This window comes from Lipophrys pholis (assembly GCF_963383615.2).
Source record: "Lipophrys pholis genome assembly, chromosome: 4".
Taxonomy (NCBI): Eukaryota; Metazoa; Chordata; class Actinopteri; order Blenniiformes; family Blenniidae; genus Lipophrys; species Lipophrys pholis.
The window spans coordinates 3,486,907-3,500,399 of NC_137637.1; the positions used below are offsets into that span (position 1 = coordinate 3,486,907).

Genomic DNA, 13,493 nt, shown 5'->3' on the forward strand with positions numbered 1-13,493 from the left:
TACATGCAACATATTCCGACGTGCGAGGACCCGTTCAACGCTGCTTGCAGCTTTAATTTTTGTTGATGCTTAGTTGTTGCTTTTATACGCGTCATTTGATTTATTTGGTAATATTTTATTGACATTTGTCATGGTACAGGTGAGCGTTTATGTTTGGCCCCTGAGTTCTTTTCAAAATAAAATGAACACAAATAAATAGCAACCATTTGTTTCTTTTTTTTTTTTTCATTAGTTGTAGATTATTCGGAAAATTGGTCAAAATATTAATCGTTAAAAAATTTGCCATTCGGGGCAGCACTAAAGTTTTGGTGCCATAAATGTTTTTGCTGTATATTGTGCTTAGATGTGTGAATATTAGTGCGCCCGGTTCCAAATAGGAACCAATTTGCGCTGACCGTAAACATGCTTTGAAATAGGCATTACATTTTGTTAGTAGTCTTAAAAAGGTCTTAAAAAGACTTAAAATGAACTTGTACAAACCTGTAGGAACCCTGGAGAGACAAAAAGATTCTACAGTTACACAATTCATGGTACACAACTCCAAATTCCACTTTTACAAGTGCTCAAACCGTTTTCACCAACAATACCTCCATATCATCGCCCTCGGTCAGAAAAGAGGGGTGAGTTGGTCTGAGCTGCTGCAACATCTGTCGTTGCGTCGGTGAAGCTTCGTCATGCTTTTACCATTCATATCAAAATACTGGATTACTGAGGGAAAAGAGTAAAAAACTAGAGAGCTTTTGCTGGAACGTGTGTTGTAGCTGCAGCGTCGGCTGACAGGAGCCCAAAGCAGCATCTTCTGCCTTTTCAATTCACACCTGAAGAATTTTCAAGTGTAAAAAAAAAATAAAAAATTCCTCCTCTTGTAGTTTCAGTTTATTGAGTTGGATCGTTTAACCAACAAACTCTCTTGGTCCTCACTCGCTGTCACGATGCTGCGCATTGTTGCCGTTCTCAGGCATGAGTGTTGCACTGCTTGGGGGCAGAAGAGGAGTCCGTGGTGCTGGAGGACGCGGAAGGCAGGTCAGAGGCAGCCGGCAGCGGAGGTCGGGGCTCCACGGCCCGACTCTTCATGAAGGACAGCAGCTGGTCGGGAATCTCAGCCAGGACGTCTTTAGCCAGTCGAGCCATGCTCAGGACCTGGTTCCCTGACCGGTCGATGTAGTCTCGGAAAGGAACAAACTGCACAGGAAACACAAGTAAACACACGGCTGCTGAGATCACTTCCTGTGGCTGGAGGCAGTTTGTGAAACCTTGATGCTGAAATTTACAGAAGCAGTTACTCATGCTTTCATGCATGCGTGGTCATTGCAGAGGGAAAAAAGAAAAACAAGCTGTCCGTGATCACACATTGAGCTCTAAACTCACTCTCTCATGCTACACAGGTGTTTCTCTAGCTACAATGCTATTCTCCCCTCGGTGTGAAACTTTATTTTTTTAATAGAAGATTAATCAACTACTTCTAAAAATAGTGCAGCAAACTAAATGAAAAGGTAACGTGTGTTATAAACTTTAATTTTGAGCGCAATGGTCTGTCATACTTCAATGTTTGCCCTCGAGCAGAGCTCTACTGCCACATGTGGCTCTACAGCCCCCCTGTAGTGACTCTACAGCTCCTCTAGTGGCTCTACAACTCCACTATAAAGGCTCTACAACTCCACTATAAAGGCTCTACAGCTCCTCTAGTGGCTCTACAACACCACTGTAAAGGCTCTACAGCTCCACTGTAAAGGCTCTACAGCTCCTCTAGTGGCTCTACAACTCCACTGTAATGGCTTTACAGCTCCCCTAGTGGCTCTACAACGCCACTGTAAAGGCTCTACAGCTCCACTGTAAAGGCTCTACAGCTCCTCTAGTGGCTCTACAGCTCCTCTAGTGGCTCTACAGCTCCTCTACTGGCTCTACAACTCCACTGTAAAGGCTCTACAGCTCCACTGTAAAGGCTCTACAACGCCACTGTAAAGGCTCTACAGCTCCTCTACTGGCTCTACAGCTCCTCTACTGGCTCTACAACTCCACTGTAAAGGCTCTACAGCTCCACTGTAAAGGCTCTACAGCTCCTCTAGTGGCTCTACAGCTCCTCTACTGGCTCTACAACTCCACTGTAAAGGCTCTACAGCTTCTCTAGTGGCTCTACAACTCCACTGTAATGGCTCTATAGCTCCTCTAGTGGCTCTACAACTCAACTGTGATGGCTCCCCACACGCACACACACACACACACACACACACACACACACACACACACACACACACACACACACACACACACACACACACACACACACACACACACACACACACACACACACACACACACACACGCACGCACACACACACACACGCACACACACACACACACACACTGAAAGTCTCTTAACGTTTCTGCAGACACTACCTCTAGTGACTCCAACCTCTTGTGAAGGTAAACTAGCAAATATTCACTCAATTCAGAAACGATGCCCCATAAAGTAGTTTTGGGAGTTGAATAGTTTGAAGATCTTTTCAGGAATAGTTATTGCACATTCCACTCCATTTGTTCCATCACATGACGGGTTGGGTAATTCTCATAGCTGGACTGTGCTGGAGGTAAGGAGGTTAAATGATTACTGAGGTTGTGTACGGTTGTTACAGCTGCATGACCCCACTGGAAGGAGAGAGGAAGTAAAGTTCACTGCACCTGGACGATGTCTCTCTCAGCAAAGCGTCCCTTGGTAGACACTCTCACCTCGTCTCCGTCCAGCTCCTCCATGGCTGCAGACAGTAAGACAACTCGAACTGGATTCTTATGCAGCGATATGTCATTTGTACTCCCTTTAAATTACAGACTTCTGATGGCTTCTTCTCAAGAAAAACAAACACATGAACAAGCAAAGGTGACAGTGGAAAGGAAGAAGTTGGTTTTACTAAGGATAAACCTTTGTTGAACTTGTTGGAAAACTCAGCTCAACTCAGCCAAACCAAAAGCAAAACAACAAGAGTGTCATCTTCTTCTTCCTCCTGCTTCATTATGTCACGAGAGAAGAGGTTCAGTGACACTTTTTAACATGAACATGACTTTTGAGGTGGTGTGGTCTGTTATTTCAGGAATCAATTATCTGTGGAGTTGGGAAGAGTTAAACTTCATAGTTGCTCGAAATAAGCTTATTATCATGAGACCTACATGATGTTCTTGAAAAACAGAGTAAAAAGCAGTCCAACTGACTTGACTACAACTTCATTTGTGTGTGTATTTTGAATGGACTCTGGAATAGTGAAGTTATAGCCGCAACTTCAATTTACTAAGTAAAATATGTTACCTCGTGTAGTCCTGTGACTTTTCATGAAGGTGCTGTTATTGTGTGAAGAATATAGGATGATATGGTCTCTCCCTCCAGAACACACTCCCACAGCCCCCCGTGTTATAAACTATGTGGATGAGCTGCAGGAGGATCAACAGGGTCGACATGTCGATGCCACGGAGGCTCTGAAAGGTCGATTATATTTTCCAGCTGTGCATCCACATGATCATTAACAGTGGAACAAGTGTCTGACTGCGATGGAGGACTGTGTGAGGACATCTCCGCTGATCTCCTTCACACACTTACCGTCAAACTCAGCAGGACCGACTCCGACTATGATGATGGACATGGGAAGAGAGGCTGCCTGGACAACGGGACAGAAAAGCACAGATTATGTAACTTGTGAATGCACAATAACAGCATTTATTTTTTCTGCTCATGAGTCCTGTGAACTTGTCTTTTATAAACCTACTATTAACTTATTTATTTAGGGGCCACGAACAGCCTAAATCAATCTTAATTAGATCAGGCAGCAAATGGAAAGACTTCATAGTTTGTTTTGGTTTTGTTACAAAAGTTTTGTATTTACTGCACTTTATGCAAAACCCAGAACACTAGGCTAGATTGGTGCTGGCCCACGGGCCTCATGTTTGACATGCATGTCTTTTTTTTGTCTCTGAAAAAAAAACATTGTTTATGTATATCAACACTTTTAACTGAATTTATATGGCTGAATAGCTTTGGTTGAACACAATGTGATGTTCTCACACCAGTGTGCAATGGAAACCCGAAAGTAAACCAACTGGAGAATCTTGTCACAAATCACAGATCATTAAGACTTTGAATATTTGTGTTAAAGGAAGAGAGCGTGGAACTTCTGCATGCATCTGACGCATGAGGTGTTGTTTATACTCACATTGACGACTGCCTCTTTGGTCTGAGCCATGTCTGAGATGACTCCGTCTGTGATCATGAGCAGCACAAAGTACTGAGAGCCGTCAGTCACCTCCGCTGCACACCTTTCACCAGAAAACACACAAACATGCACAAGTTAATGTTCAGTAGAGTCCAGTGTGATGACTCACTGACCCAACTTCTACAGAAATCTACAGCCTCCAAAACTGTGAAACATCTTCAACACCAGTGGAAAGCAGTTGTCTTCGCATTAGCCCAACTCAGGTTGACTTTGTTGTAGATGGTGTAGCAGCTTCACTTTGCTCAACACGTGATTCTATTGCTCCTCCGAAGATAAAAGCAACAACTCAGAGGAGGGTAGCTCCATGGCATAACTAACATTGGCCAACTTCAAAGAATTCAGCACAGAAACTGGAGAAGAAATGGCTTCTAACTCAATTAGAAGTGTTTCGTATTGCCTGGAGAGATAAGCCCTTCACAGAAATCACAGAAAGGAATAGTAAGCAGTTGCCTACTATTCCTCCTTAAAAACAGACAAAGAACAATCCTAGATTTCTCTTCAGCACAATAGCCAGGCTGACAAAAAGTCCCAGCTCTGTTCAACCTCATATCCCTTTAACTTTGAGCAGTAATGCCTTTGCAATCTTCTTCAATCACCAAATTCTTACTAATAAAAATAAAATTGAAGACACCCTCCTTAAAGCAGAGCAACCACATCTTCTTCAAATTTACAGTTGTATAGCTGTCATTCTAAAGAGCTCTCCTCAACTGTGACTCTAATTCAGAGACAGCGCTGCTCAAAGTTACTACTGATCTTCTCATGGCCTGAGACAAATGCTTTATTAATCCCTGGGGGGAATTCTTGAATTCTCGTTGTCTGAGTGGTACGGTTTGGCTTTCCCAGATGGCTTGAAATGTCGGACATGCATATGAAACACATGTAAACCTGCTGAAATGTGCAAATTTTATGTATGGAAAGCATGGAAATATGTTAATTTGTGTTAATATATAGAATTCATTTTGCACACAGCTGTATGGTGTGTGTGTGTGTGTGTGTGTGTGTGTGTGTGTGTGTGTGTGTGTGTGTGTGTGTGTGTGTGTGTGTGTGTGTGTGTGTGTGTGTGTGTGTGTGTGTGTGTGTGTGTGTGTGTGTGTGTGTGTGTGTCTCACCGCGCCACCTGGTTGATGACAGGCGAGAAGTTAGTTGGTCCGTACAGCTGAACGGTTCTCAGGCTTTGGAAGTAAGCTTCTAGTACACCTTCAATCCCCACACAGTTTGGATTTTCTGCATTAAAGTTCTGCAATTGAACCCAGAATAGATCAAACTGACACAACGTTCTAATGGATTCACGATTCATATCCACACAACCCCCTATCAAGCCGTATTTACCTCATACTTAGATTATTCCACCTGTCATTATATGATGTAGCTACCAGTGTTCTTCTAGAACCATCCAGTGCTCAACAGAAAGTTCTTCTTCTCTTTAACATATAGGGCTTTTCCACCAAAAAGACCAAGAGACCCTTTGATGTTCACAATGATCTTTAATTAGCGCGGGGTCTCGGGTCAATACATCTAATCCGAGCTAGTGGGAAGTCAGGTTCACCTGTGCAGATTCACTGCTGTCCATAAAAAGCCATACAGAGACACAAACATCAGGAACAAGTCTCTGCAATGTGTTAAATCTTTATCAATTTACAGCTTCATGTTTGTGTCTGCACAGGAAGAAACAACCCCCAGGATGTTTTACCAGAGCGAAGGCGTGGGAGATCTTTCCATCTGGGGGAAGTTTGGCTCCAAAACCGTACGCAGGGAAAAGTTTGTCACTGTCGTAGTCCTGAATGATTTCCCCCACAGCTTTCAACGCCATCGCATATGCATTCATCTGGTATGGACTCATGTAGTGCAGGGAGGTGGGCTGGGAGGGATTACCTGCACACACACACACACAAACACACACGATGATTAGTATAAATGAGCTCATCCACACCATGTCCTCCTCAGGCAGTTCCTTCATATTTCAGAGAATGACGCTACATTCTTATTTCAGCCTCAGGACTTTAAACTGAGCCGCCTGCTGTCGTCACTATTATCACTCAGACGACAGTAAACCAGTGATAAACCAGTGATAAACCGGTGATAAATCCACTGTTTGACCCAACTTAACACAACAAAAATGAAAAACTATCATCATTATTTAACGGTGATGGTCAACTCTACATCCCTCACCTCTAGTCTGCCTGAAGCACTTTCTTCCTGTTGAGAATCAGAGCTCCATGCTGAGAGGAAAGAGTCACTCTAATGTCTCTATCATTAAACTCTGCAATCTTTCAAGCCACTGTTTCAGTTCGAGCTGTCAGGAATAACCTAAAAGTACTGTTAACAAACATCCTTTATATACTTTTAACAGTGGATGGTAAACATATGCCTGGACCATCTGCCAGTCTATTCATCGTTCCACACCTCAGAGCAGACTCTTTACTTTGTATTTGTGCTTCTGTCAGGTTCGTATATATCCAAACTATTACTAACCTACTATTATAAAGACACACACTCCCTCATGGTTTCACATCTATATTAAATAGTTTAAGTGTTTAAGATGATTGTACAAGAAGTCTCCTGTGCACGGTAGAATAACCAACCAAGATTTCATGATACCAACAGAACAATCATAATCACCTGTTGCAACGACACAACAAGCATGACAGAACAGTCCTCTGCATGTATGAATGTGAAATAGTCTCACCATTCGACGCTGTGAAGTCGATGGCCACAGTGAAATTGAGTTGTGCCCTGGTTGGAGAAGGAGCTGGTCAGTATCATCAGAACACACTAAAAAAAAACTGATCAGCTCTTGGCTGTCACGTATGAAGAACCAGGCCATAAACACACACGGAACTGAATTAACTGTCCATTCATATTGTTTATGACAGTTTGTTCTGATACTTAGCCTTCAGCTGTGGAGGCTCTAAGAATGATGCAAGACTTTTTTTTTTTAAATAAATATACTTTATTTTTATTCAAGGCTTATTCCAATTTACAATTCAATGATTTCACTTCATTCAGAAAATGAACTTTCAGACGGTGCCTGTTTTGTCTGCCAGAAAGATCTGATGAGATGAAGACACTTTAATGTGAATGGTCTACTCTACATTAACACGAGTGTTTTGTTGTATCTCTCAATGTGTTCACACTCCTGTTTGAACCGGAATTCTCTTCAGGGAAAAACCGTTTCGTTTCATGAAGACTCCCACAACCTCTGATCAGGATCTAACAAGCAATCCCTGGTCCCCTTAAAATTCTAGGTGTCGGTTCGTTTGCAAACAATCTTTTTAGTGGGCAGAGTGTGAGGGCGTGACATAGTGTCCATTCTGGGAAATAAACAAACAACGCTAACCGCACGAATCAGAAGAAGCAGAAGCAGAAAGAAAGAATTTGATAATATCTTCCGTTCAGACGTAGAGTAGTGAGGAAGATGCAGCGAGGAAGACTCTCATTGATATCTGGTCTGAAGACTGTATATCATGGTTGTTTGTAGCTACCTATTAGCCACATGCTAACTAGCCTAGCTACCACGGGCTAAAGCGGCAGGACTACTGGTTTCCGTCCGGACCAATCAATGAGCCATGTTTCTTCTTTACTTCATTGGTCAGTATCATCAGAACACACCAAGAAACTCATCAGTACTTGGCTGTCACATATGAAGAACCAGGCCATAAACACACGTAAACATGTTTCTTCTTTACTTTCCTTCTTTACTTCGTCAGGGTTCATTTCTGGCGACAGCGCCCCCAAACCACCAGCTGTTGTAATTGCATGACATTTCCCAGGGGGTTTGATCCGGTCTCTAAAGTGAATGTGAACGCTACCTGAACCAAATGAAAGTGTGATTTGATTTCACTAAGAAATATGCCCTACACTGCGTTTGCTTTCTTCCTGTTGGTAGAATCACACCATTGGCCCCATTGTGTATTTTGAGTGTAAAATCAGTTAAGTATGACAGAGTGAAGCTCACCCTCCTCTGATGAAGTCGACGAATGTGTGTTCTGAGTCCACTTTGAAGGACAGCAGGGTCACCTGGGAAAGACCAGGCAAAAAGATTCAGTCCGACAAAGATCTCAGTCCTCATCCTTCACTCGTCAAACACACTCCAGCAGGTCTCACCGTGCCTGAGTTGATGTATTTCTTCTTCTTGCCTTTCTTTTTGGGATTCAAAACCTTGATCAAAGACATAAAGCAAGAGGGGAACTTTCTGAATAAGTGTGTCTGAGCAGGTTGTTTCTTCTTTCAGCACTTTTCTTTATATCGATTAAACAATTTTCCCATATGAATAATGAAATAATTCAGAGAACTGATTTTATAAAACACACTTTCATCATATGTCCTCCAAGCATGCAGGAGAACGAATGTGTGATAAGTTGTTGGTGATGTGTTACCTCGTACACGTTGAACTGGTTCTGTCCTCTGGACAGCTCTCTGTAGCTGGTTGTGAACTCCCCAATAAAGTCATGGCTACAAATAACAACAACCAAAAAATACAAGATTATTTAGGACTTGTTTTTTATCAGCAGTTTAGATCGTTTGTAGGTCATTGAAGATATTGCAATTGTGTACTATAGAGATGAATCGATTCATTCGTAATCTAGTTGTCATAAAACTTTGACTCGGTCAAGTCAAGGAAATTACCTCATGGTGATTATATTAACTTTAAATCATAAGATTCAGTACAAAACTTGATTCAACACTAATTAGTACTGCGTTCATACAAAGTCATTATAGTGGGTGATTTTAACGTTCTTATAGATGTTGACAATGAGCCTCACCATTGCATTGCAAGGTGAATAAACCCACTCATTATTTTAATCACACTCTTGACCTGGTTCTCACATGGCAGTGAAATTTCTCCCCACAACCCTCTGTTGTCTGATCACTTCCTGATATCATTTGAATTTGTATTAACTGGCTTTATAACGTGCGTGAATCTTTTTTAAATATAGGAGCTGTCTATCAGACAATGCTGTGGCCAAATGGAAATAATCCATCACTGTTGACTTCGATTCCATCAGTGGATCAATTGTAAAACAGTTGTCTTAGCATTAGCATTTGCATTAGCATTCGCTCAACTCAGGTTGATTCTGTTGGAGTTAGAGCAGCAGCCTCACTTTGGTCCACACTTGATTCTGTTGCCCTCCTGAAGAGAAAAGCTCAGAAGAGGGAAGCTCCATGGTATAGTGAACAGTTGCGAACATTAAAAAAACTGGAGAGGAAATGGTATTTAATTCAGTTATCAGTGTTTCATACTGCCTGGATAGTTTGTTCAACTATTTAAAAAAAAGAAACTGAACTTAGTAGAATAGAAGTAGTTTATTTAACAGAGTTTTCCTTTCCACCCTCTCCTAAACGTTGACTTGTGGAATTGTTGGGTGTGACATTGAAACGACTCTGCTCTATTTGTCTCCATAGAAATAAAATTGAATTGAAAATGGAACTATTAGTGTGTGAGGCTGGTCTCGTGAGAGGATGGGGTCCTCCAACCACATGGATGGTTTCCATGGTGATCTCCGGTCCTGAACATGAGCATCAGGCTGCAAATGTCAAAGTATCCCTGAGTGTGCTCAGGTTCAACCAACAGGAGGTCCACATGTTAATATCACCACGGAGCTACTCTCAAACTCATATTAATGCCTTCACAGCTGAATAAACTGCAGGTAAAACACGGCTTATAATAGACTTGTAAAAATATTTGTAGCATATTTCAAAAGCTTTTGCTGAGTTTATTTAAATTCTCACAGCTATAAAAAAAAAACAACTGACATTTTTAGTGTTAGAACTGTGTATATAAGTCTGTACATTTCCTTTGTTGCATAAAAATGTTTAGCATTTTGGGAGTCACGTATGTAATGACTTGTTTGATTTTGTTCTTTCCTATTGTCTTTGAATGGACCATGCGCTGTGCTGATTGCTGATAGGAGGAGACAAGTGTCAATCAAGGAGGGAAAAGTTGATCACGTTCTGACTCTTAGGGTGCGTCTGAATAGTCCCTCCTATCTCCTTTCCTATGCACTTTTTCTTTAACCCCGTGGATGACGTCACGGTAAGGGCAAGTGAGTCATGTTGATGAAAACTCCTTTTCTTTCTGAGAAGTGAAGTTGGAAATTCCACATTTATTAACTGCAGTGAAAGAATCTTATTTGTCACTTGAGTCAATTTGGCACATTTGCTGCTGAACAACAAAATTAAAATAAGACAAAAACGTTTACATTTAATATTTATGAAATGTTTGATGGCTGCAGGTTTCTGACCTCCATCTTTGAAGTTGTTTTGATCAAGTCCAGCAATTTCACTAAATATTTTAGCTGTATTACTTTGTCAAACATCTGATCCTTAAATAAACATTAAAGACAGAAACCGAAGTAATATGAAAAAATGCAAATGAACCAATTCTGTGTAATTAGGGTGGAATAAATAATAAATTATTGGCATGAGGCTCATGATGATCAGAATACATCTGTTTTTGTTCCTTTTTTCATAAAAAAAATGTCTTAGTTTGTTTTCTTAAATGATGGAAAACAGAGAAATCCTGTTCAGAAGAGAACGCTCTTGATGTTTTGTTTTAAAACGACTTTGTGAAGAAAACATGATGTGCTATCTAGATAGAAAACTCATCTTTCAGACAGAATCATTTTATATTTTTATTTGTTGTTCGTGTGTGTGTTTTTCTAGTCTCCACATTATCAGCTTCAGAATCGCAGAAATCATTTTCTGGTGATAAATGTGATTCTGATCTGAAGAAGAATTAAGGAGACTTTCTTGATCCCACAAGTATATTTCTTCTATAAATCAACCTATCCTATTGAGCGTTAACTCCAGTGTACATGCTCGGAGTGTTGAGCTGCTGTGGTGTGGTGCCTGGGAGCTGCTGGGCTCAGGGGTCACAGGTCATGGTCAGGGACTCACATTCAAGAGACTGAAATGAAGCAACTAACCTCCCGTCTCTGTCCCAGTCAAACACGTCCACCTTGACCGTCCTGAACGGGTGGTGGTGGTGGTGGTGGGGGGGATCAGTGTTAGGGTAGAAAAGAGAAAGGGAAGTAAAAAGAAGAAATTATTGGAGGCAGAACGGAGGCAGAGGTTTTTCAAACCAAATGAAATTGTTAATTGGCTTCACTTGAATATGTTCCTCATCTTTACCACGTCAGGGAGTAACAGTGTTGGACTGAAACCTGGGAAAAGTCACACATGAAGACTCAAAGATGTTCATTCTTACACTGAGTGGGACTTCTCACTGATCTGGACTTTGTCTGGAATTAGTAGGTGAAGTAGGTTCTTTACATTACGCCTGCAGTTGTTTCAGTAATGACTATTCAAAAACATTATTTTGTTATTTTGATTACACATTCATGATTATGAAGGTTTCATTTTGATTGTCAGCTTCCTACAATGTGGATCATGAACACAAAACAAACATAGCTTGAATCAGACATGGAAGATAAAACTATTCCTCAACTGAACCAAGTTCTGGATTTACTGACTGACAGAGGCTAGTATTACAGCAACTCAACCAATGTGTTCGGACTCCCTTCACTCTGGCTGACTCCTCAGCAGAATCTCATGGTTCCCACTTTGTTGAAGGATGTGAAGAAGAGAAGTAGAGCTCTGTAGTGCCAGAATACAACCAGTCGTCAAGGAAGCGGCACATTCTTCCAATAACCCCTGACTGCGGACCGGAGCAACGTCGGGCCAAACGTTTAGGTATGTGGGCGGAGTCAAAGGTTTGAGGCATTTACGCCATTTTGAGGCAGAATGTGGGCGGAGTTGACTGCGTTTGCTGCATTTACAGTCCGGAGAGTGAAATGGAGAGACTAATTTAACTTCTTTAGGCCCCTGCAGACTCCCATAAGAACAAGAAGAAAAGTTGGGCTGTGACGGAAGCCAGCAGCCAAAAAAAACCAAAGTTTTTTCAGCAGGAGAGTTCATCCTCTATGAAGAAGCTGTCGAACTCATAGGCCACGCCCCCTCATGGCAGGCACACATCTGTGAAGCAGCGTTTTAACATTTCAACTGCACAGCTTATTTCTCGCTTCCAATGTTTTCAGAAATACATCTCCCTGAACTGTTTCAGTAATAAAAGAGAAAGTTTGTTTCTGAGCCGCGATGTTGGTCTGGTTTTAACTATAGGAGCTGACAGCTTTTAGTGATGCGTTCAGGTGCATCACGTAAGCCCGCCTCCAACATTTTAACGCTCTGCAGGGCTCATACAGTAGCGATGTTACAAGCTAAACATAATTAGAGTAAGACTGATAGTCATTAGCGAGCTGGAACACGCATGCGCAGCACACGGCAGTGCAGAAGTTTCGGCAGCGCGGCTCCTCCATAGTTCGGCCAGGACGGTTGGAACAGTCGAACCAATTTTGTTCGGCCAGAGGGAGCTGGCCGTAGAAAATTATGTAATTTTGTTTGGCAGGACCCCGGAGTTTCAAACTTTCTTCTTGTTCTTCTGGAGGATGAATCAGCCTTAACGACGCACAGTGCCCAAGCACGTCTCCCAAAAACCCAACCCACGTCAACGTTGACTCCGCCCACATTGGGGCACGCTGAGCTCATCAATGGCGCAGCCAGGGGCTTCTCCATTATTCAGATTCAGTTCAGATCTGGTATCAGATTCAGTATTCTCGACCACTTGAGTGAGGAAGAAGATTCAAATATCTTCCACACCATCGTGGCTGTTGATGTTCCTCCCTCTGTGAACTACAGACCTGCCTGCCTGCGTCCTTCATTTCCATCCAGGGGGCCAGTTTGGACATTGTGGAGGAGTATAAGTATCTGGAGGTTCATATTGACAATGAACTGGACTGGGTGAGGATCACTGAAGCTGCTTACATGAATGTTCAGCACCATTTCTATCTTATGAGACGGCGGAGGTCGTGTTGAAGGCCTTCTATGAGTCTGTGGTGGCGAGCGCTATCCTCTTTCCTGTTGCATGCTGGGGCAGCACGCTGAGGCTTTCCAACACCAGCAGACTCAAGAAATTGATCATTCAACCCATTGAAATGGTGGATGTGGAGATGGAGGCTTCAGGGAGGAGGATCCGGTCCAAACTCAGTCCTCCATGATGTCCTGGTCCACAGCTGGAGCTCCTTCTGCATGGACTTATTCCTCCAAAGTGCTTTACAGAGATCCTTTCTACCTGTGGACATCCGACTCTAACTCTTCTCTTTAAAAATAGTTTGTCTAGTTTTTCTGTCAATTCCATTCGTCAATGTCACTGTTAAACCGTAATGGTTAATATTTACTACT

General features: G+C 42.1%; 1 protein-coding gene across 1 annotated transcript; it reads right to left on the reverse strand.

Annotated features, from left to right (window-relative positions):
* Positions 1–226: 226 nt before the first annotated feature.
* On the reverse strand, positions 227–8,704 carry LOC308108797 (copine-9-like). Its single transcript, XM_080462029.1, has 10 exons — positions 8,633–8,704; positions 8,361–8,414; positions 8,212–8,273; positions 6,943–6,989; positions 5,947–6,128; positions 5,366–5,493; positions 4,197–4,299; positions 3,587–3,644; positions 2,680–2,753; positions 227–1,182 (listed from the first exon to the last, which is right to left on the reverse strand). Exons 5-10 carry the CDS (start codon positions 6,094–6,096, stop codon positions 955–957), a joined length of 741 nt encoding a protein of 246 aa, XP_080318155.1. The 5' UTR covers positions 6,097–6,128; positions 6,943–6,989; positions 8,212–8,273; positions 8,361–8,414; positions 8,633–8,704; the 3' UTR covers positions 227–954.
* Positions 8,705–13,493: the final 4,789 nt, after the last annotated feature.

Coding starts and splice junctions, on each gene's coding strand:
- LOC308108797 (XM_080462029.1), bottom strand. CDS start 6,096: ATGAGTCCATACCAGATGAATGCATATGCGATGGCGTTGAAAGCTGTG. Junction 3,645..4,196: donor CCAAAGAGGCAGTCGTCAAT/GTGAGTATAAAC, acceptor CCCGTTGTCCAG/GCAGCCTCTCTTCCCATGTC. Junction 1,183..2,679: donor CTGAGAGAGACATCGTCCAG/GTGCAGTGAACT, acceptor TTTCCTGTGCAG/TTTGTTCCTTTCCGAGACTA.